The sequence below is a fragment of the Cricetulus griseus genome (genome assembly GCF_003668045.3).
Source record: "Cricetulus griseus strain 17A/GY chromosome 1 unlocalized genomic scaffold, alternate assembly CriGri-PICRH-1.0 chr1_0, whole genome shotgun sequence".
In the NCBI taxonomy this organism is placed as follows: Eukaryota; Metazoa; Chordata; class Mammalia; order Rodentia; family Cricetidae; genus Cricetulus; species Cricetulus griseus.
In genome coordinates, this window is record NW_023276806.1 from 64,186,214 (window position 1) to 64,209,657 (window position 23,444).

General features: G+C 45.1%; 1 protein-coding gene across 3 annotated transcripts in view; it reads right to left on the reverse strand.

The window, feature by feature from the left end:
• Positions 1–10,489: 10,489 nt before the first annotated feature.
• Gatad2b (GATA zinc finger domain containing 2B) overlaps positions 10,490–23,444 on the reverse strand; it is a 68,002-nt gene continuing 55,047 nt past the window's right edge. For 2 of the 3 annotated variants that reach the window (XM_027393345.2, XM_035452027.1), the window contains exons 5-11: positions 22,608–22,739; positions 20,517–20,687; positions 19,603–19,918; positions 17,136–17,338; positions 15,854–15,964; positions 15,592–15,709; positions 10,490–14,187 (exon numbers count right to left, since the gene is read on the reverse strand). In XM_027393345.2, the coding sequence (XP_027249146.1) occupies positions 14,054–14,187; positions 15,592–15,709; positions 15,854–15,964; positions 17,136–17,338; positions 19,603–19,918; positions 20,517–20,687; positions 22,608–22,739 (1,185 nt within the window). In that variant the 3' untranslated portion in view covers positions 10,490–14,053. The remainder of the gene's footprint in view (positions 14,188–15,591; positions 15,710–15,853; positions 15,965–17,135; positions 17,339–19,602; positions 19,919–20,516; positions 20,688–22,607; positions 22,740–23,444) is intronic. The other variant, XM_027393346.2, reaches the window with a different exon arrangement.

Genomic DNA, 23,444 nt, shown 5'->3' on the forward strand with positions numbered 1-23,444 from the left:
ATGCCTCACAGACAGGCAGGAGAGGATGGAGAGATAGACTCACCTGCACCTGCCAGGCTCAGCTGTGAGGGCTGCAGTATTGGTTGGAGTTCAGAGAAGCAGCCTCACCATGTGCTCAGAGGCAGGGGACCCTGCACATGGCAGAGGAACTCCTGTCATGCACACCACATGCTCAGGGCAACAAGAAAAGACCCCTGACTCATGCATGCCATATGCGTGGGCGGTAAAGGACAGAGAGAGAGACGCCGCTGGAGTTCAGAGCAACAGCTGTTCTGAAAGACCTCCAGAGTCAGAACAAAGACAGGCTTAACAAACACACAGCACAAACATGAAACTTGGACATACAGCACAGTAATACAGGCTAGGGTCCTATTCAGAATTTCAGATGGCTAGCCACATGGGGAACAACTTGGTCCACAACCAAGTCTTCCCCTACAGATTGGGCGACCCCCCTAGGTCTCCTTACAGATGGAGCAGACAACTTGGTCCCACCAAGTCCCCCTCCTACAAATTGGGCCAACTTGGGCCCCTGGCCCCCTTTTAACAGACAGAGGTTCGGAAGCTGCCGCCCAAACCTCTGTCCTAAACAAGGGATTGGGCATCCCCTCAATCCCCTCTTCTAATTCTTGTAGGCCTACTACAAATTTCTCTAGCAAACCCAAATAGGACCTTTACATTTACACAATTAGCAAAGACAGTAGACATGAAAATACAAAACTGACACAGAACATACAGCTCAGGATCTGCCAAGCCAGCACTGAAAAGCAGGCAAAGCAGGATGTGGATTGGAACAGATCAGATAACAAACCTGCTCAACTGGCCAGTCACACAGCCTGTTCTGACCCTCCAGGCTTCACAGAAACTACAGAAACAAGGAAAAAAGAAAGTTACCTTGTGTGGCGCCACATGACTCAATGAAAGGGGGTGTCGTGGTGGATCCTGAAGTGCAGATGGTTTGTCATTTATATTTCTTAACTTTAACTGACTATGGGCTCTGTCCTTAATGTCCATCCAGTGGCCAAGAGTCGGACTGAGGGGGGTGGTTACAGTCTGTCCCATATTGAAAACCAATGATAAAAACACACAGAGACAGACAGAAAAGAACAGACGCCAACCCAATCCATCCCCACCGCTTATGACACAAAAATGAAAGTATCTCAGAAGGCAATGGTGCTGGGCAGACAGGCGGCAGAACCAGGCAGCTGCAACCGCTATCCAAGGAGAGTCCCAAGCATCCTTGGGTCTCCATTCCTCCTGGGAGCGTCCCCCATGGCAGCAGTCTGCGATCCTCTGGGCACGTCTACCAATCACAGTAAAAGCAGTCTCACGACCTCCAGGACAACTGCAAACCAAAAGCGCTTTTATAGAACAGACAGAGCAGACAGACAGTAGACAAGACAAAACAGGGTACCCACTTACCTCCAAGATCGGCTCCACTTAGGTGAGGGGTAGTTGAAAATCCTGGACAAGCCCCCAAATGAAAGACACCCAGTGGCTCAGGCCCCCAGGATTTCAGCCCAGGACCGAGGCGACTCCCAATCACCAGGTGGGGGCAAAAGCTTGATGCAAACAGCAAGAGGTTTTATTGCAGTTTAACAAGCTAACCCCATTAGCTCCGTCCTTTCGTCCATCCACCGTGGCAGATGGCTGTGACAAAGACCCGGAGAAACCACGGGACAGAGATCTTATAGGGCAGCATAAGGGGAGTGTCGAGGGGTACGCACAGGCTCAGGATGATGTGACTCCAGGCTTGGAGGACTTGCCCTGTGTTGATTGGTCAACTGGTTGTTATGGCCCATAGGCCCTCCCAGGGTGGTTGCTATGTTCTGTACATCTCTGCTGTGCACTTGTCCATAAAGCACACCCAGAGCCATAAAGCATAGCCCTGCTAGCTAACTTCTGATTGGTTCCTTGCCACGAGGCAGGCATCTGACCTCCTAGTGACCAAGGCAAGGTCAGGCAAGCACCTGTTAGGCTGCTATGGCTGCCAAAACGGGGAGCTGGTCCCTTCAAAGGCAGCTGTTAACTGCTGAGCCATCTCTCCAGCCCATATGTAGTTTAAAAAACAAAAACAAAAACAAAAAAAAAACCACAAGGAGCAAGGAATGGCTATAATCCCAGGATTCTGGAGGTTGAGGAAGTATTTCAAGTCCAGTTGTCTTGGCTGCAAACCAAGGAATTTTAATGAAGGAAAACAGTGTTTAGAGTCCACCAAAGTCACAGAAAGGTGACTACATGATTGAGTAGTGTGAGATCAACAGGAAGTGGCAGGGGTGGGCAGAACCCACACTGTGTGGATACTCACATGCCACCCACCCCATGTGTATCCCACTTCCACCAACGTCCAGTGTGCCCAACGTGGAGCAGGGTGGTGCTGGCTGCTTCAAATGCCTGCCTAAGGTTCATTTCCTGCAGCACAGTGGTGTAGCCCTGGCCACCACTGGCCACAGCTAAGCAAGAACCAGCAGTGTGTTGTTTGGTAGGCTGGGGGCAGGGTGCAGTGTTGGGGACCATGAAAGTTCCATTAAGGAATGTCTTAAGATCCAACCTCCGGTTTCAGTAAACAGGAGCTCAAAGGAGCTCCTGCCTACAATTGTATTTCAGATGTGAGCTATTCTGTTATTAAATGACATGGCCTCAGTGGAGAATGTCCCATAGTTTGCATCTCTACAGAACTAAGCATTTGAATAGGCCTGCACCTGGGCTGAGGGCGAGGTGTGTAAGTGACAAGTGAGGAAAAAGAGTTAGGAGCTATCTAGCAGAGAGGAGTCAACTGAAGGAGACAGAAATGGCCTCGTGGCCTTGGAAGCATGGTTAGAAAACAGCCAGGAAGATGTCGAATAAAGAAGAGACTCCAGTTTTGCAACATGGAACTGAGAGCTCTCTAAAGATGACAAGATGCCTGTGTTTGGTCTTTATTGCCATTGGGTTGCTAGGAGTTTCCAAGTCCATGCTCCCCCACTCAGGTCAATACTCATGGCTTCCGTGGCTTGGGGCTGAGACTTGCCGGCCACAGCAGCACAGACTGGATTTGTGACTTCTGGATCCTCTGAGTCACACTGCTGTCTGGTGGTATCCTCCACATTACCAGTGTGAGCCAGGCTGATGTGATCACCTCCCACTGTAGGGTGTAAAATGTGGCCAGTATCTGCCATAGCCAGAGTGCCCAGCTGCCGAGCTGCTGTTGACTCTGGGCACAGGGAGAGTGTTCTATCTGGCTGTACATGATAGGATGCTTTGGAATTCTGAGGATCTGACTTTCTGCCCAGGCCAGAGGGACCCCCTCCTTCGTGGGGCGCCCTAGAGCTCAGTTTCTGCTAGAAGTGCAGTGGGAAGCAGGCCTGGGCTTGGGCAGGGGATGGCCAGGGGCTTTCTGGGCTAGGCTGGGTCAAACTAGGTGTTGGACTGTGAACAGAAAGAGTCAGGTCAGGTGGAGGTCAGACAGGCAGAAGGGCAAATGCCCTGGGCAGAACAGCACATCGCGTGCAGGCAACAGAGAAGCTGACTCCAAAAATGGATACTGAGAAAAGGCAAGGCCAACAATGGGGCTCATACTTGATCTAGAGGACAGTAGGGACTTTCTGTAAGGCAGGGAGATGGTTCAGTCAGTATCTGCAAGTACGTGAGCATTAGCGAGTGCCTCCTGGGAGTGAAGATGAAAAGCTTTGTAACCGAGAGGAAACATCCTGGATGGTCAAGCGGGGCAGGAGATTTCGTTCCCTAAGTGAGGGCTGCAGCAGAGCCTTTGAGGACCCAGGGGGGCGGGATCTGTGGGTGCTGTTGGTGTAGTGAGGGCGGTCATGCCTGAAAGAGCCACTAGAGGGCTCCTACGTATAACAAGGAGGCATGGGCAGGAAACTGTAGGCTCCAGGGCATTGCCGCTCACTGCAGTCTCACCAAAGGATACGTAACTGAAGAAATTAATAAAGAAGTCAGGCGGTGGTGTCACATGCCTTAGTCCCAGCACTCGGGAGGCAGAGGCAGACGGATCTCTGAGTTCGAGGACAGCCTGGTCTACAGAGCAAGTTCCTGGACAGCCAGGGTTATACGGAGAAACCATGTCTCAGGAAAAAAAAAAAAAAAAAAAAAAAAGTAATAAAAAGGAGGGAGAGGCTGGGCGTTGGTGGCACACGGCTTTAATCCCAGCACTTGGGAGGTAGAGACAGGCGGATCTCTGTGAGTTCGAGACCAGCCTGGTCTACAAGAGCTAGTTTCAGGACAGCCTGCAAAGCCACAGAGAAACCCTGTGGGAGTTGGGGGGAAGACCTGAGGAAGGGAAGGTAGGAAGGAAGGAAGGGAGGGAGGGAGGGAGGGAGGGAGGGAGGAAGGAAGGAAGGAAGGAAGGAAGGAAGGAAGGAAGGAAGCCTAACCATTCCTGTTGTGGCAAGGAAGAGGGGCTTGTGCAGGGTAACAGCTCTCTGCCTGGATGGATGTTTTATGAATGGATTTGTAGTGTCTTATTTCCTCCATCACCCTAAACCCCCTTCAAGTCCCATCCATATATCCCTCCCTGTAAGCCATCCCTTCCTAGCACAGGCATTCTTTTCTCCTGGGACAACCCAGGAACTCCCAGAATGAGGAAGACTGGAGTGATGGGATGAAAACTCTTCCAGCTGTGGCAGGTGAGTTAAAGCAATACAAAGCTAATTTTAATTTTAGCAAGACAATAAATGAAAGAGAGGCCTGGTGTGGTGGTGCACTTGGGCAGGCAGAGTAAGGCAGATCTGTGAGTCACAAGCAATCCAGCCAGACCCTGTGACTCTGTATCAAAACAAACAAACACAAAAGAAATAGGGAAAAGGAAAGAAAACGAGAAGCTGGTCCTCTTTAAAGCCCTGACATGTTGTCTGCCTCTAGTACCAGGGCTGAAACTCTCCTTGGAGCACCCACCAAAATGCCACCGGTCTGTGCTGGTTTGAATGACGGTTTGAATGACAATGTCCTCCATAGACTCATAGGTTTGAAGACTTGGTTCCCCAGTTGGTGGATCCCTTAGGGAAGGATTAGGTTTCAAAAGCCCTGTGCATGGCATTACTAACTCTTCTAACTCACAAGAGTTGTCCTTTCCAGAAAGAGAATGTAATTAAAAGAAACAAACAGGGCTGGAGAGATGGGTCAATGTTTAAGAGCACTGGCTGTTCTTCCAGAGGACCCTTGAGTTCACTTCGAGCACCCACATGGTGGCTCACGACTGTCTAGAGTGGAATCTGATGCCCTCTTCTGGCATAGACTTGTACATGCAGATAGAGCACTCACATAAAATAAATCTTAAAAACAAACAAAACTGGGGTGGGGTGAGGGGATCATTTTTATTTGTAGCACAAGCTACCCTCCATCTTACTTTAGTTGCCTGGGTGCTGCCATTACAGATGTGTACCTCCACCCCTGGGGTTCATACTTTTTTTTAAAGATTTATTATATATACAATTTCCTGCCTGCATGTATGCTTGCACACCAGAAGAGGGCACCAGATCTCATTACAGATGGTTGTGAGCCATCATGTGGTTGCTGGGAATTGAACTCAGGACCTCTGGAAGAACAGTCAGTGTTCTTAAACCCTGAGCCATCTCTCCACTCCAATAATTTTTAAATTAATGATTGAAGGGAAAAGAGACACTATGGGATCTCTGATCTGGAACTGACTTACAAATGCAAAGCAGCTGGGTGGTCGTGGTGCTCACCTTTCATCCCAGCACTCGGGAGGCAGAGGCAGGAGGATCTCTGGAGTTCCAGACCAGCCTGCTCTACTGTGAATTCCAGGACATGATTCAAAGCTACATAGAGAATACCTGTCTTGAAAAAAACAAAAACAGGGCTTGGAAAGATGGCTCAGCAGTTAAGAGCACTGACTGTTCTTCCAGAGGTCCTGAGTTCAATTCCCCAGCAACCACGTGGTGGCTCACAACCATCTGTAATAAGATATGGTGCCCTCTGCTGGCATGCAGGCAGAAGACTGTATACATAAGAAATAAATAAAATCTTAAAAGGAAGAGAAATGCAACACCAAGGGTAGGGAATGGGTTCTTCTGAGAAAGGAGGAGGAGCCCAGTGGGGGGTCCCCAGGGACTGTTATCCCCATTCCCACCCACTATATCCCACCTTCCCATGTAGGACAAAAGGGCCACCTAAGCAGGCTACCAAGCTTCTGGTATACTAAATGTTCATGGCCAAGTTGCAGGGGCATGAATGACCAGTGATCTTCAAGGGAGTCAGGAGGAGCAGGTGCCTGCCTGTCCATCATCTGTTGTCTACCTATATATGTATCTGTTTTTCAAGAGAGGGTTTCCTGTGTAACATCTCTAGCTGTCCAGGAATTTCCTTTGTAGACTAGGCTGGGCTCAAATTTACAAGAGATCCACATGCCTTGAGTGCTGGGATTAGAGATGTGTGCCACTACCGCTACCACTCCACAGCAGGTGCCTACTTATGGGAAGAAGGCAACCAGTAACCAGCATTTAAGGGCTGCATCAAGGCCAGGAAAGGAGCTGGTTGTGAAGACTCTGGGAAGAGCAGAGGGTCAGGGGCTGAGATCAAACCGCTCACGGGTAACTTGTTCACCCATGGGGGACCCTGCCTGGGGTAGGAGCTTTTTGTGGCATGCCCAGGGTGAGACAGACTTTCCCAGACTTTGAAGGAACTCACAGTGTTTGGGTTAATGTTGTTAGTTAGTCAGGGTTACAGAGATCAAGACAGAATCTAGGTTCTGCCACTTTGTCTACGGGGAAAGTGACAGTAAGCACTAAGTGAGGCGATGATGTTTGTGGGGCTCACAGAACAGTGTCCTGAATGTGGACATGTTAACTATAGACCAAAGAGATTGGAAGATTCCCCTACTGTGGGGGGCTGGAGAGATGGCTCTTCGGTTATAAGAGCACTGGCAGTTCCTCCAGAGATCCTGAGTTCAATTCCCAGCAACCACATGATGGCTCACAGCCATCTGTAATGAGATCTGGTGCTCTCTTCTGGCCTGCAGGCATACATGCAGGCAAAACACTATATATAATAAATGAATAAATCTTAAAATTAGAAAAAAATTACCCAACAGTGAGGAACTTGACTAAATGGAGTTTTTTAGCTAGCAGCTATAATCTGAGCAGCTCCTGGCCTGAGGCAGGCTCTAAGTAGACAGCATCTGCTGCAAGTGTAAGACAGTATACCAACCCTTGAAAAACTTTTAATTGATTAGTTAATTAATTGTGCTGAGGAATTAGCCTGGAGCCTTGTACATGCTAGGTAAGCACTGTACTTAGTCACAACCCTTTCAACTTTTTGAGACAGTGTCTCACTCAAATTGCCTGGATTTTTTTTTAAAGTCAATTGTTCTTGCAGAGGACCAGGCTCTGCTTTCTTTCTTTTCTCCAAGACAGGGTTTCTCTGTGTAACAGCCCTGGTTGTCCTGGAAGTAGCTCTGTAGATCAGGCTGGCCTTGAACTCATAGAGATGTACCTGCCTCTGCCTCCTGAGTGCTGGGACTAAGGGCATATACCACTACCTCTCGGCTCCAGGGTTTGGCTTTTAACACTGACATGGTGGCTCACTATCATCTGTGACACCAGTTCTAGGGGATCTGATGCCCTCTTCTGACCTCTGCAAGCACCAGACATGTACATGGTGTATAGACATGCAAGCAAACACTCACACAGTAAACAGACCTAAAACACGAGAAAAAAAGGAAAAATAATTTTTTTAGCACTGTGTGTGTATGCGCTTGAGCACTCATGGAAACCAGAATAGGGTGTGAAAGTCTCTAGAGCTGCTTGACATGAATGCTAGAACAGAACCTGGGTTCTCTAGAAGCGAAGCCCAGCCTGGCCTCAAACTCTTCATCCTTTTTGCCTCCACCTCTCAAGCATTGAGACTGCAGGGGTGTCTAATGTGCTCATTTGTACTGCTATGACTTATGGTGCTGGGAATTTAGTCTAGGGCCTCTTACATGCTAGGCCAGTATGCTATCTCTCGGAGTTATAATACTAGCCCCTAGACAGGCTTGGGACTTGGGATCTTCCTGCTTCAGCTTCCTAAGTAGCTAAAATTTACAGGCCTGAACTGTTAAGTCCCTGCTAAAGTTTTCATGCTAAAGACTCAAGAGTGGTGGTGGTGGTGGTGGTGGTGGTGCACGCCTTTAATCCCAGTACTGAGGAGGCAGGGGCAGGAGGACCTCTGAGTTCAAGGCCAGCCTGGTCTACAAAGTGAGTTCCAGGACAGCCAGGGCTCTTACATAGAGAAATTCTGTCTCAAAAAACAAATAAACAAAGGTGTCAAATCCATGTAGTTCTAAGTGAAGGGCACTTATGAAAAGTCCCTATGAGAAAGGACCAGAAAATACAAGGTTTAAAAAGATAAGTGTTAAGAGACAGCAACAGCAATTCTAGGCCTTTCTGGGGGAAGATGCATTCCAAATGTTAAGGTTTGGTGTTAATCTCTGATGCTAAGATCACTGTCCAGAGAAACCAGCTGCCAATAGTTATACTCTACTATACTCTTCAAGTGTGTGAGGGTGGTATGTGTAGGGCCAGTCAGAATGTATATACCAAGCCTGACTTACTCCTAATGCCTTTGGACTCTAAGTCAGATAGTTGAAGTAGGGTCCTTGAGGGGAAAAGGAACAACAGCAGAGGTGGGTAAGGACTTTAATAGTCACAAAAAAAAAAAAAAAAAAAAAAAAAAAAGTAGGAGCCAAAGGCATTACTGTGCAATGCAGGAGCACAAGTCATAGCTCATCCATCAATACTCCTCAGATTCTCCCACCAAACCACTCCCACCACGGCCACAACTAAGCACAAGCCACAGGAAAGCTTAGAAACCATTCCTTTCTTTATTAAACATAGCTTGCAAGTGATAAATATTACAAAGTTTTTTCTTTTAATCCTTTCTCCAAAAATTAGCTTATTATTTGAATCTTCACTGCTGAAATGTGCAGCAGCCTCTGAAACAGATGGGAGTGTATTTACCTTTTGAAAACCAGTTCCTATTGGTCTTAGTTTTTCCATTTTATTTCCCAAACACAATGCAGAAAATTAGAATGTTATTTAAAAAAAGAAAAAAAGAAAAAAAAAAAGGAAACTTAAAAGCCGTTGCCCATCCCACCTCCCTGCTCCCCACCACCCACCCCAATCTATCCTCCACCTTCACCAAGGCCTCACCCATCAACCTATGCTCTCTCCAGGCTTTAGAGTCAATAACTTAAAAGTAGAAACACTCAGCCTAGGCAATGAGGGCATTGGGCCTCTGAAGGAGACAGACTGTGAACAGTTGCCTTTGGGGATTCAGATGAGATCTGAGGGAAGGAAGGATGTGGGCTCCATCTGAGCTCTCCTTGTCACCACGATGAGGGAAATTCCACATCCTATAGCTCACAAAGACAGCAACTAGATCACCTGGGGGCATTCAGTGGGTAACCATCCTTAAGGACTCTGTGATTGTGAGGTGAGGCTTGGAGTCTGGTTCCTGTATGACATGGCTAGAACACAAGGGTCAAGATGTCACTGGTTTAAAATCCTATCACTGCCACCTCTCCTAGATCAATATTGAAGCAGGGGACTGGCAACTTTTCAAGGACATTGTCAACATAAGCAGCACTAGCAAGTCAATCTTTACTTCCTCCCTGGTCCTTCAGCCCGCACTTTCCTCACCTCAATGTGCTTTTTGTTTTTTTGGCAAATGGGGAAGAATTGTAGAATTTTAAGCATGGAGGCCAGTGGTTTCCTCCCTCATTTCACAGGTTGAAGACACTGAGTTCCACCAAAGATCACACAGCAAGTCAGTAGGCCCCAGGTATCCACACTGTGCCTCCCTCTGTCATGGATTCTTACTTTTCTACAATCCTGGAGCCCTGTAGTTCCTAAGAGCCAGCCTCACCTCGATCCACACAGCCTACAATGGTACAGGTAACTCCCTTAGGATGACTAGAATCCTTCCTTTCTGCTACTATCTCCTGACAGCTCACCCCTTCAGAGGTCCATGAGGTTCTTTTTCTGAAGGGTGGGGGAAATCTCTTGCATAAGAAAGCTTTGACACTGGGTTTTGTTATATAGGTATATTGTATATATGCTGATGCAATCAGAGGGGGAAAACAGTGCAAATACAATTACAATTCATAATAATACTTGGTTCCGATGCCCCCAGGAACTGCCCCATTCCTCAGCTACCTCCCAACCTCCAGCACTTCCCCACAGTATCAACCTAATGCTGGGGTAGGAAGAGTGGGCAGGTTAGGGTAGGAGGTGGGCTCTGCAAAGGCAGTGCTGGTGACCTGGAGGGATTACTCCAGGGTGGGGAGGGCAAGGCACAAATTAGGGGTGGGTGGTGGGGGAGGTGGCATCTTTAAGGAGGGATGGGGTTGGAGCAGCTGCCAGTCTCAGTGTGCTGGGTCCGGCCCACTCCTCTCCCCACCCTCCACAGCCCTGCCTCCCTACACCCTCCCCTTCCCCAGAAACCCTTTTGCACGGATCATACACAAACGGGCACATTACAAAATGACATAACACAGTTTCACAATATCCATGGCTAGGGCTTTTTTTTTCTCTTTTTTCAGGTTTTTTTTTTTTTTCTACACAATGTACAATTCCTTTTAAATGGATCAAGAAATAGCTTATATACACGAATGAGTCCTTGTTATAACATCTCGGCAGCAAATATCATAAGCTAATGAAGGTCTTGATGGAAAGGAAGGGAGCCTAGGATGAGTGGGGTAAGGGGCTGTGGAGAGAAGGGTTACGCCTTCTAGAAAACAGGGAGAAATGGGAATGGTTTAGGGAAAGGAACAAAAAGTAAATATCAGGAAGCATCTTTACAAAGCAGTTCTATAGCTAATACCTTTGAAAGGGGCAAGGGAAGGAACCAAGGCAGGGAAACATTTATCTCGGTGTCTTTAAAAAGAAATGTCTACCATACATATATCCCAAAATGCAGGAAAAATACTTATTCAGCGATGGGGGGAGTTCAGATGCTATGGTCAGTGACAAAATAAAACTGACAAATAAGGACCTCTGTCTCCTAATTTCACCCCAGCCTTGCCACTAATCCACCCATTTCAGGTTTCTACAGAGTAAGACACCATCCATGAATGACTGCTTTTAGTGCCTCAGGGTCTAGAGGAAGCCAGAGTGTACTGGTTGGATCCTCACTCTACTGACACCTGAGTCAAAGTCCAATGGTAAAGGACAGTTGAACTCAGAGCCTTTTCTCCTATCCTTAGGGCATGAGGGTTAGTGTTAAAGGCCCATGGCCTGAGGATGAGAGCTTTTTTAAAAAAAGGCTTGGAAGAACACAAGGCAATCAATGATATAAAATGTAGAGGTTGAAGAAGGGAGACGGGCAGGGAGTGAGGGAGGAGATGGAAGGCTAACACTTTACCATGATTAAGAAAGATTTCACCCCTCTCACTAATTCCTGGGAAGGACATGAAGATGGGGTAAAAGAGGAGAAATCAAACCTCAGCGACTGAGCAAAGGGCCACAGAGCTATACTAGTTAATAAGCAGCTTCTATGTAATTGACCCTGAAGGGATAAAAACAGGGAAGATTGTACCCTCTCCCCTATGGCCTCAGCACCTACATAGGCACTGTACTATATGGGCTTTCCTTCCCCAATATTCCCCATTTCTATACATCTTACTTCCAAACCCTACTCAAAGTGGCCTGGCTCCCATGGAGAGAACCTAGCTCAGGGCAGGGACAGGCCCCAGCTGGACAGTATTGCACATTCTCTGTTCCTTTTAATCTCAACTGACAAACTTGGGCACCTTGTACCTCTGAGCACCTCTGAGCTGGGGGTCAGGGAGACTTAACAGAAATGGCACTTCATCATGGGGTAGGGAGAGGTTAGACAGACATGCCACAAGGCAAGATGACTGCTAAGAAAAACATATAAAAAATGGAGCAAAAAAATCTTCCCATTTTGTGGAAGAGAAAAACAGAATCAATTTATCCAGTGCTTTCAAAGCACAGAGGGCAAAGAAAAGATGTAAGAATATATCTTTATATATATATATATGTATATAATTTTAAAATAATCCCGACCCAGCTCCATTAGCCCCCCTCCCTCCCCACCACTTACAGTCAGGGACACCACATTCCCCAGAAAAATACTTGAAATGACCTGCTCAAACTACTTGTTACTAGCATCTAGCTTCCAGGTCACTTCACCACTTGGGGAGCCCAGACACAGCTGTATCTCTGCTCCTTTATTAAGTGCTCAATGAATTTGAAGGAAAGGGAGGAAAGAAAAAAGCCAGGAAGGCCCGTAGGGCCAGTATAATCACCCACAGTGGCACTGGAGTATTGGGAAAAGAGACCAAAGTAGGGAAATTGAGCTTGATTTTTAGCTTCTTTTTCCACCCTACCCCCAAATTTTATGGGAAAGGTGTGCAGTTTGTGTGAACAATTTTAAAAGTGCCTTCTTACTTTAAAAAAATTATTTAGTTTTTAAAAATAAAAATGAGGGAATTTCCTCAGGTGGCTATCAAGGGCAAAATATCACACAACTCATCATACATCTGCTCAGAGTGTCCCCAGTACACTCTGACGGCTTCTAGAGCTGTAGAGGCAGGTGCATGTACACTCTGAGGAGAGCAGAAACCCTTCATTTTCAGGCTTCCCTTACCTCAAAAACAGCTTGGTCCCCTCCTCCTTGCCACAGTGTGGGCAAATAGGATGCTAACCTCCCTAACCCCAGAACAGCAACATTGCACAATTCAATTCATTCTCTACACTAGTAGCGCCTAAGAAAAAAACAAAAAACAAAAAACAAAAAAAACAAAAAGGCAAAATTAATAAAATTTTGGGGAGAGGAGCTTGGGGAAGACAATACTTATATAGCTGAGGTCCAAAGCTGGTTTGACAAGAGTTGCTTGGATCTGAGGAGTTGGATCTATAGTCAGTGTAGCAGAGGTGGAGCAGGACACCAACCTGATTAGGGGCCAACACCCCATTTCTCTGCACTCAAGAGGGTACAGGATAGAAAAATTCGAGGATCTCAACTGCTGGGAGAAACTTCCTCTTCCTCTATGTCTAGTTTCTCTTTCTGTCACGTGATTCACTTATGCCTATTCCAACTTCTAGGACACCCAGCCACCTGCAGCCTGGACACAGTCATTCCTCTGAGACTATAGTTAGAAGAAAGATTAACATTTGCTAAGAGGGTATGAAGATGTGATGTGAGACAATTTTTATAAAGAAAATATGATGAACAGTCTTGGGATGGTTAGCCTGCAACAGACTTCTGTGTCCTCAGCGGGGTTAGGAGACAATCTTATTCCCCCAGCTGCTGAGGCCAGGACCTGATCGTGGTGTCACACCCTTTTCCCCATCTCCCTACAGGTAGTTTTTTGTGTTAAGCTTCTCCCTCCAAGCTCTTTTCCTTATTCTTAAAGAGCCCAACACTTTATTACTAAAACATTGCCTCCCAAACTGTCCAGATCCTGACCAACCATAGCTGGGATGCTATTCCTACTTGCTTGATGATACCCACTCCATAACTCAGGTTAAGTGCATTCAAAATCTCTGTCCCTAACATTCTCAGTTATGTCTTATTTGACAGCTGAGGATCCACTGCAGTCTGCATGTGATCACTGAACTGTATATCATTTGTATTTTTTTTTAAGAGGGAATATTAGCAGAAGGGAGATAGGGAAGGAAAGAAAACAGAAGATGAGGGGTGTTAACCGTCCACAGAACAAAGGGAAGACACACAATATAATTAAAAATGATAATAATTATAGCATAAACAAACTTTAGAAACACACATCAAAGGACTTGGATTCTCCCCAGGACCTCATTCTGACCTCTATCAGAGGCAAAGATCCACCTCACTGTTAAAGAAAACTGAAGAGAGAAGACAGAGCAGCAGGAGAACAGATCGCAGCAGTGTGAAATAAAGGGGAGGTGGCAGGGCGTGTGTTTTCTTGTTGATGTCTATTTTTGTCTTCTGTTTTTTCGGTTTTGCTTTCCGTGTATGGTAGGCACCAGTACAGGCACTGCATGCGACGGAAGTTGGGGGCAATAGGAGAAATGGGTAAAGGATTCAAGGATGGGCAGTACAAGTGGAACAGGCGTTATTTCTGTCCACTGATGGACTGAGATATAGACCGGGGAGGGATCATGTCTAAAAGGTATTCACGCTGCCGGTCTGCCAAACTGGGGGCTTTATGTCCTCCGATGCCAGTGTTCAAATATGCAATGTTGACACCTAGATTCGGGAGACAAAATAAGAGGACAGGTATTAAGAGAAGTGACACCACCTTCTGTCCTATCCAGTTGTAGAGGCAGAGATGGGGAGGAAACATCTGTACTGTCCTGTACTTGTCTAGCCTCAGCTAGTTTTGTTTCAGCAGCAGCTATACTCTTACTTCCAAGCTTCAGGAGAAGAGCTCCTCCAGAAATGTCAGCCCGATCAGGAACAATGAAAAGTCTTTATAGTATAGTATAGAAGAAAGGTTAAACAGTGGTGAGAGAAAAATGATTGAAAGAAAGAGAAAGAATCACTGATCTGCTGGGCGTTGTTGGTGCACGCCTTTAGTCCCAGAACTCAGGAGGCAGAGGCAGGTGGATCTCTGTGAGTTTGTGGCCAGCCTGGTCTACAAGAGCTAGTTCCAGGACAGCCTCCAAAGCCACAGGGAAACCTTCTCTTGAATCGCTCCCTGCCCCCTTCCAAAAAAAGAAAAGAATCAATGATCTGCTCTGATTTGGGGACAACTAAGTATGGAGAATCCTAGATCGTTCATGTTGGACAGTACACACTACTATTTTAGCCTACAGAAATAAAAACTCACATTACAATGAAAGCACATCAGAATTAAATATATAATGGTGGTGACCCTGCTATTCTTTCTCACCACCAAAGTCCTAGAATACTCATATGACTCAGTAAAAATTTATTTGCAGAATATCAAGAATACTTACACCCTGAGGAGAAAACAGAAAACAAAGGAATAACGGGCCTAAAGGGGATGCTAGAAATTGTACATGGGGCTAAAGATGGCCCAGCAATTAAGAGCATGGGATGCTCTTTCAGAGGACTAAGGTTTGATTCCCAGAACCCACATGATGGCTCACAAATGTATGTAACTCCAGCTCTAGGTAATCAGATACCCTATTGTGGCTTCTGTGGGCATTAGGTATTCAAGTGGTACACAAATATACATGCAGGTGAAATACACATATACACTAAAACTAAAGGAAAGAAAGTGGTTGCCATGTAACTATGAGGACCTGAGCTTGATCCCCAGCAGCCACAAAAAAAAAGGCTGGGTTTGGTGATGCATGCTCATAATAATCCTAGCAATGGGAGGCAGATCTCTGAGGCCTGTTGGCCAGCAAACCTGCTTTCTATCTCAAAAGCCAAGTGGGTAGCTCCCGAGGTGTGACACTCAAGATTGACCTCTACTCTCTATCCATGCACCCATACTACATGTATGTCCTGTGCACAAAAAGGACTATGCACTAAAGCTAGGTACATGTCTGTAATTTCAGCACTCAGGGTGGGGGAGTGGCAGAAGGAGTTACACAGTAAGCTCAGAGCCAGCCTAAGCTATACAAGATCCTTAAAGCAAGGACTTGTCCACTAACTAGTCAACCCGGTGAGATATCTTACCTGGCATACCAAGGAGGCCACCTGGCACAGACAACTGGGGTGCCTGTGCAAAGTTTGAAAGCATGGAACGGGCAGATGTGGGTATACCACGCTGGAGGCTGCTCTGAGGCTGAGGAGCCTGCAACAAGGGGACAGTTGATGAAACCTTGCCATTATAGAAGCTGAAGTAGAAGACAAAGGCACAGGAGTAAAAGAGAACAGAACCATTTCCTACAGACGTGCAGCCCCCAAGAGGAAGCAGGGCTGGAGAAAAGTTTCTTACCTGCCGAAGTGTATGATGTCTCATGATGGTCTCCTGTTTACTGACACTGGATACAGCTGGAGCTGTAGTAGGGGAGAGTGCTGCCTGCTGCTGTAATCGCTGTTCAATTTCCTGTTGGGAGTTATTAGATGAGATTGGACAAGACAGCATCTAATTTTCTAACTAGAAAACCAAGGGTCTTATATCTCTAATGATGCCAGCTAGTTATAGTAATTTGGAAAAGGCAAAAAGTATGGTGAGATGGCTACACTGACATCTCCAGGGATAAGCAGTCAACATGTTTTATTGGTTAAAAGCATTCCCTTCTCTCCAGAAAGCTGGCTCTCATGAGGATAACTGGGGGACGATGGATGGTAATGAATCATTGAGGTCCTATTTATCTCTTTAATTTTTTCAAGAGATTCATTCATGCATTCATGTCTGCATGTAACTACCATGGAGTGCTGGAGTTAAACTAGAGCCTCAGATATGGAAGCCAGTGCTCTACCATTAAACTAGGATCTTAGCTTTGATTCCTGCTCATGACACTTCCTAAAGACTCTTGTGGTTAGTGGAGTGGGAAATGGGACAGAGAAAAGGATCTGAGCATCTTCCCCTTGAAGAAACTAATTCTATACCTAGTAACAAGGAATGCACACACATTTCTATTACCGCTGATCTTCACTGGGCTACTTGAGCATCTATTCTTTCCTTTGCCATTTAGATACAGACTTGAAATTATGCAGCAAATTCCCCCCAAATCCACTTGTTTGACAAGAAAATCAAGTGAAGAATAGAGGGCCTGAATGTTGTGGGGCATGCCAGTAATCCCAGCTCTCAAGAGGAAAAGATGGGAGAAACACAAGTTGCAGGCCATTCAGAGCTAATGGTGAGACTTTCTTCAGAGCTATGGAAAAGTCAAGTTTCCATCTTTAGAGTGCTGGGACTAAAGGCATGTGTCACTACACTTGGCAAGAAAAGGTGTACTTTTTTGTCACTGTTGTTTTGGCATCCCCCCCCCCCCAGAGTTTCTTTATAGCTCTTGCTGTCCTAGAACTCTATAGATACCCTGGCCTCGAACTTGTCTCTGCCAACTGTCTCTGCCTCCCAAGTTCTGGGATTACAAATATTTGACATCACACCTGGCTCATTTTTTGCCTTTTGTTTTTGAATCTATTTATCTAGGTTCCAGACCCAGAGGTCTACGGAACTACATGGGTAACCCCTCCAAACTAGAAGCAACAACCTTTTGAGAAAACCAAACCTGTTCAGATGACTGTGGAGTAGGAGCCAGAATTCTCACCTGTTCCTGCTGTAGGGCTTTAACAAAAGCATTTTTCAGCCGGTTGGTGTGTTCAGCTTTTAGAGCCTTTTTCTGGTTGGAAGTCATACACTGCTCACAGAGGATCTTACCATTCTTTTCTTGCTTCCAGTGAGGAGTGAAATCTGTGCGGCACTGAGCACATACAAAGGGTTCGACCCTCAGAAGTGAGGCACAGTTTTTGCCTAGATACCAATAAAAAGAATAATTAATGGTGCCACATTTCCCAGCTCTTCTGTTTCTCTTCATTTAAGTATCCTTCCCATAAGTTGATTCCGTTAACTCAAGAGACTATACAGGTCAGTGAGATGGCTCAGAGCACAAAAGTGCTTCCTGGGCAATCCTAAAGGAATGAAGTCCCATCTTTGAAACCCAGTGTAAAGCTAGAAGGAAAGAAATGACTTCACAAAGCTGTCCCTGCCCTCCCAATGTGTTTGCTGATACCTTCCACCCCGTTCTCTTTACTCCCCACAAACAAAATCTAAAAAAACAAACAAACAAAACAAAACAAAACAAAAAAACCAGCAAGGCGGTGGTGCTGCAAGCCTTTAATCCTAGCACAGGAGGCAAAGGCAGGCAGATCTCTGTGAGTTCAAGGCCAGCCTGGTCCACAAGGTGAGTTTCCAGACAGGCTCCAACATTACTTACAGAAACCCTGTCTTGAAAAAAACTATACAAAAACAAACCAAAACAATTCAGGGGACTGGAGTTCAGCAATTAAAAGTCCTTTGTTGCCCTTACAGTGGACAGGAGCTTGGCTTCTTGCATGCGTATAGTAGCTCACAACCACCCTTAACTCCAGTTCAGAGACTCTGATGCACTCTTCTGAAGAGAGGGTACCAGGCAAATGTATGGTAGATAGATATACATACACTTAAGAAAAACACTCATTGAAATTAATGAATCTAAAACTTATTGTCTTGTTTTAAGACAGGGTCTCACTATGTTGTCATGGAACTCAGTATGTAGTCCTAAAACTCGGCTAGCTTTGAATTCAGAGATCTGCCTGCCTCTGCCTCCTTAGTTCTACCCAGTTGTTTTTTGTTTTTAACATCACTAGTTGCTTCAAGCTCCTAATGCCTTTGACTTGCCTGTTATGATGTATTACAACACTCCAAAATTGTGAGCCAGAACAACTAAGCAATATATTAAAGAAACAAACAAGCAACAGCAACAACAAACACCTCCCTCACCTCACCCCTTTATTTTTTTCGGGGAGAGGGTGTGTAGGATTCTATGTATTATGTATTCCAGGGTGATCTAGAAATTGATTATGTATCTGAAGATGCCCCTGAACATATAATCCTCTTATCTCTACCTCCCAGAACAAACAGCTACTCTACCAAGTGAACTACATCTCTAAATTCTACTTTGTTTTTAAGAATTACTTCTACTTTATGTGTATGGGTGTTTTGCCTGCATGTCTGTCTGTCTACCATATGTGTGCTTGGTATCATGCCCTAAGAAGGTCTCTGATCCTCCAGAGTTATGGATGGTGGTGAGCCACCTACCTGGGTGCTAGGAACTAAACCCAGGTCCACTGAAAGAGTAGCCAGTGAGTCCTCTTAGCCACTGAGCCATCTCCCTAGCCCTCTTTTTTGAGATATTGCTCCCCAATAGCTTGTATAACTGATGGGAGATGGTTTGGCAGTAATAATAATGGGGCAGCTTTAATTTATTTAGAGACAAGGTCTCATTATGTAAAACTCTGTGGTCTCAAACTTGAACTCTTCCAGTCTCAGCCTCCTCACCAGTTACTTATGCATACCTCCAACTTTCTTTGTGAGACAGTCTGTTGCTATGCCACTCAGGCTAGCCTGAGACTCTCAGTATTCTCCAGCTTCAGTCTCAAGGAGTACTAAATAAATTTAAAAATTTCAAGAGAGGGCCAGGTGGGGGTGGTGGCATACATCTTTAATCCCAGCACCCGGAAAGCAGAGGCAAACAGGTATCTGTGAGTTCCAGGCCAGCCTGGTCTACAAAGCTACACAGAGAAACCCTGTCTTGAAAATCCAAACAATCAAGCAATTAATCAATGAATAAATAAAAGAAAAAATTCAAGGCAGGGTCTAAGTCTGTAGCTCAGGTTGGCTTTGGACTTGGAGCAATCCTGCCTCCCCCTACAAAGCGGTGGAATTATAAGCAATAAGATATTAGGCTTGGATAAGAGCAGTTTTTTGTTGTTGTTGTTGTTTTGTTTGTTTTTTTTCTGCTGTTGTTTGTTTTGTTTTTGAGACAGTGTTTCTCTGTGTAGTCCTGGCTGTCCTGGAACTTACTCTGTAGACCAGGCTGACCTCTGTCTCCCAAATGCTGGGATTAAAGGTGTGGGCCACTATAGCCTGGCTTTAAGAGCAGTTATTTAATACTGCACTGTTCCCAGCAACACTTAATTCTCTGCCCGAGGCTTGGCAACCCCTTGCTTAGCGACATAAGGAGAAGGAAGTGTTACCTTGGCTGTCAATGACACTCTGTACGACTTCTTCCAAGCCTACCATGTAAATGAACTCGCTATTGGCTGCACTAGGCAGGAAGTGAAGCAAGGGAGCAGGAGGTTTCGGAGGTGGTATCTCCAAGAGTGTCTTTTCCAGCTGTTTTCGAAGAGCCAATTTGGCTGCAGCCTGTGAATTGGCAGCATCACTCATGGCACTGGGGCTAGGAAGTGGTGAGGACACTCTGTTCACAGTCCCTGGCTGAATATGGGAGGCGAGGTTCATGTAGATGGCAGAAGATGTTGTGCGCTGACAGGGAACAGAAGAACTTGACTGCTGAAAGGGAATAGAGAACAGGTGGCTGGTAAGTGTGAGAGGACCAATTCTCAATTTTTGATATTAAGCGGATACTATATGATCCTAGTCTGAGCTGCTTAGCTTCTTCAAAACAGCGAACTTTCCACTCACCAGTAAAAGATAAACCTGGCACCTAAGAAGAATGATGGTATCTATAAGCTAAAGCTGCTTGAAAAAGAAGAGACCAGGGATGCTTTCTGTCATGTACCTATGCTTTAACACACACACACACACCTCCATCTCCTTCTCCTTTTCATACCTACATTTATTCTTGAGAATTTCATACATGACTACTATTATATTTATGTCACTTCCACCCCACTCTCGCCCCTAGGTTAAGATCTCCTTTTCTTAAGGCAGATTTTAGCTAATTTACCTCTGCTCTACAACATACTACTTTTTCTACAACCATTTTTATAAAATTCCTTAAATTATCCCCTTTGGGGAATGCTCTCTATTCAAATCACTCTTTTGTCTTACTTTCTCTATATATAAAATCTTTAAACCTGAGGCTCTTTCATCAATAAGAAAAGCAAATAAAGGATTTTTCCGTTTCTATACCAGTGCTTGCTCTTACTGGTTGGTAACTGATGGCGGGATTCATGTTAGGTGTTGTGGTGCGGACAATGCCAGGCTTCGGTGGCCCCCGCTGACTCTGAAGTTGGGCTGGATTTGGTGCAATAACACGTTGAGACATCAACATGTGTGGAAGGGTGGTGTTGGTTGCCGAACGGATGACACTATGACCCTATAGGGGAAGAACAGGAAAAGAACTCACAGATAACATAATACCCATACAATGCAAAAGGAAAGCACCACTTATACCACTTATAATGGACAGCACAAATAGAACCATGGGAACACACATTTGATAATTTTGTCTAACAATAAATGGGATAAACCTACCATTACTCTAGTTAAAAACTTTTATTTTTTAAAGATTTTATTATGTATAATCAAAAAAACAAAAACAAAAACAAAATAAATAAATAAATAAACAACATTCTGCTTCTATGTAAATCTGCACACCAGAAGAGGGCAACAAATCTTGTAACTGATGGTTGTGAGCCACCATGTGGTTGCTGAGAATTGAACTCAGGACCCCTGGAAGAACAGCCGGTGCTCTTAAATTCTGAGCCATCTCTCCAGCCCCTTTTTTCAGTTTTTTGAGAGAGGGTTTCTCTGTGTTATACTCCTAGCTGTCCTGGAACTCACTTTGTACACTAGGCTGGCCTTGAACTCAATGAAATTCATCTGCATATGCCTCCCGAAGTATAGGGATTAAAGGTGTGGGCCACCAGCAGCTGGCAAAGATTTATTTAAGTATACTAATGCTCTATCTGCATGTATGCCTGCACACCAGAAGAGGGCATCAGATCTCACAACAGGTTGTGAACCACCATGTGGTTGCTGGGAATTGAGTTTAGGACCTAAGTACAGTTAGTGGTCTTAAACTCTGAGCCATCTCTCCAGTGGACCCCCTCTCCCCCGTTTTAAGATTTACTTAATTTTCATTTCACACGGAGGACTAATATTTTACCTACATGATGTGTGTGTACAACATTTCTGCACTGTTGTGGTCAGAAGAGGATGCCAGATTCCCTGCAACTAGTTGCAGATGGTTGTGAGTTACCATGAGGATGGTAGGAACAGGTCCCCTCTCTCCAGGACCTGTGCCATTACTCTAAATGCTGATCAGTGGCTAGAAAGTTTATGCTGGTTTTTTTTTTTTTTTTTGGTTCTTTTTTTTCAAGACAGGGTTTCTCTGTGGCTTTGGAGGCTGTCCTGGAACTAGCTCTTGTAGACCAGGCTAGACTCGAACTCACAGAGATCCGCCTGCCTCTTGAATGCTGGGGATTAAGGTGTGCGCCAACACTGCCCAGCTTAGTTTTTGCCTTTTAAAAAGTATTTTACTTTTAAAAATGTGTATGAGTGTTTTGGCTACATGTATTATCTATGCACCATGTTCATACCTGGTGTCCTAGGAGACAAGAAGAGAATGGAGTTACAGAAAGAAGTAAGCCTCTTGTAGGTGCTAGCAATTAAATCCAGGTCTTATGGAAGAGCAGCTAGTACTCTTCACCACTGAGCTATCTTCAATTTTTCTTTTCTTTAAAATTTTTATTTATATATTTATTAACTATGTATATAGTGTTCTGTCTGAACGTATGCCTGCATGCCAGAAGAGGGCATCAGATCTCATTATAGATGGTTGTAAGACACTATGTAGTTGCTGGGAATTGAACTCAGGACCTCTGGAAGAATAATAATCAATGCTCTTAACCACTGAACCATCTCCCCAGCCCCTCCAATTTTTCTTTAATGATTTATTTTATTATTTATGTGTGTTTCTCTGTGTATGTAGATGCATGTGAATGCCATGCCTGAAGAAGCCAGAAGAGTGTTGGATTCCTTAGAGCTGCAATTTACTAGCCACCTGAAGTGGGTGCTGCAAACTGAGCTCCATACATTCTTAATGGCTAAGCTATCTCTCGAGCTCCAAGACTCCCCCTACTCGTACTTAAAAAAAAAAAAAAAAAAGAATCTAGGGACTATGCAGATCAGGATGGTCCCATATTCAAATTCTTCTATAATCTTCACAAAAGTTCCAACCAAGACAGGAGAGAGAGACTGCTCCAACAGCAAGATCCTACCATGGGTCACATACCTGTAATGTTCTTAAATTTTGAGGTTCAATCCCTTGAGCTCCAGGCCGGGAGGGAAGCTTGGATAAGCCTTGCTGTCCCACATGTGCAGGAGATGGCTGAACAATAGATGCTGCATTCTGTACAACTGGAGTCTGGGAGGAGAGATAGAAAATAAGACTATAGGGGAAAAAAGGCAACTACCTCCACCAAAACAAACAAAAGCAAAAACCAGAGGCAGAATTCAGTAAAGTTCAAGGCTTTTAAAATTTCCTTATGTACAAAGAACAAATGCGAAGTACCTATTGATAAGGAATAAAGATGAGAAAAATGAAATTATGGCATTTTTTGTTTGTTTTTATGTCTTTGAGACTTGGTCTTGTTATGTGTAGCCTGGGTTGACCTGGATATCGATATGTATACCAGGTCAGTGTCAAATTCACTCAGCTCTGGCTCCCAAGTGCTAGGATTAATGGCATGTATCACTATGTGAGGTGCATGCTCTCTTTTACTTTTGTATATAATTGTTTTGGCTTCATTTATGTCTTATGTACCACCTGGTGGCTGCAGAGGGCCAAAAGGGCAGAAGAGGGCATCAAATCCCTTGAAACTGCACTAACAGCTGGTTGTGAGATGCCATGTGGGCGTTGAAAACCAGAGCCAGATCATCTTTAAGAGCAGCAAGCGCTTGTAACTTCTGAGCTACCTCTCCAACTTCCTCATCTTTTTTTTTAACTTCTTCACGACATCATTTCTCTATGTATCCCTGCTGGGAATTCACTCCATAGATCATGCTGGCCTCAAACTCAGAGATTAACCTGCCTCGGCCTCCCGAGTGCTAGGATTAAAGGCCTGTGCCA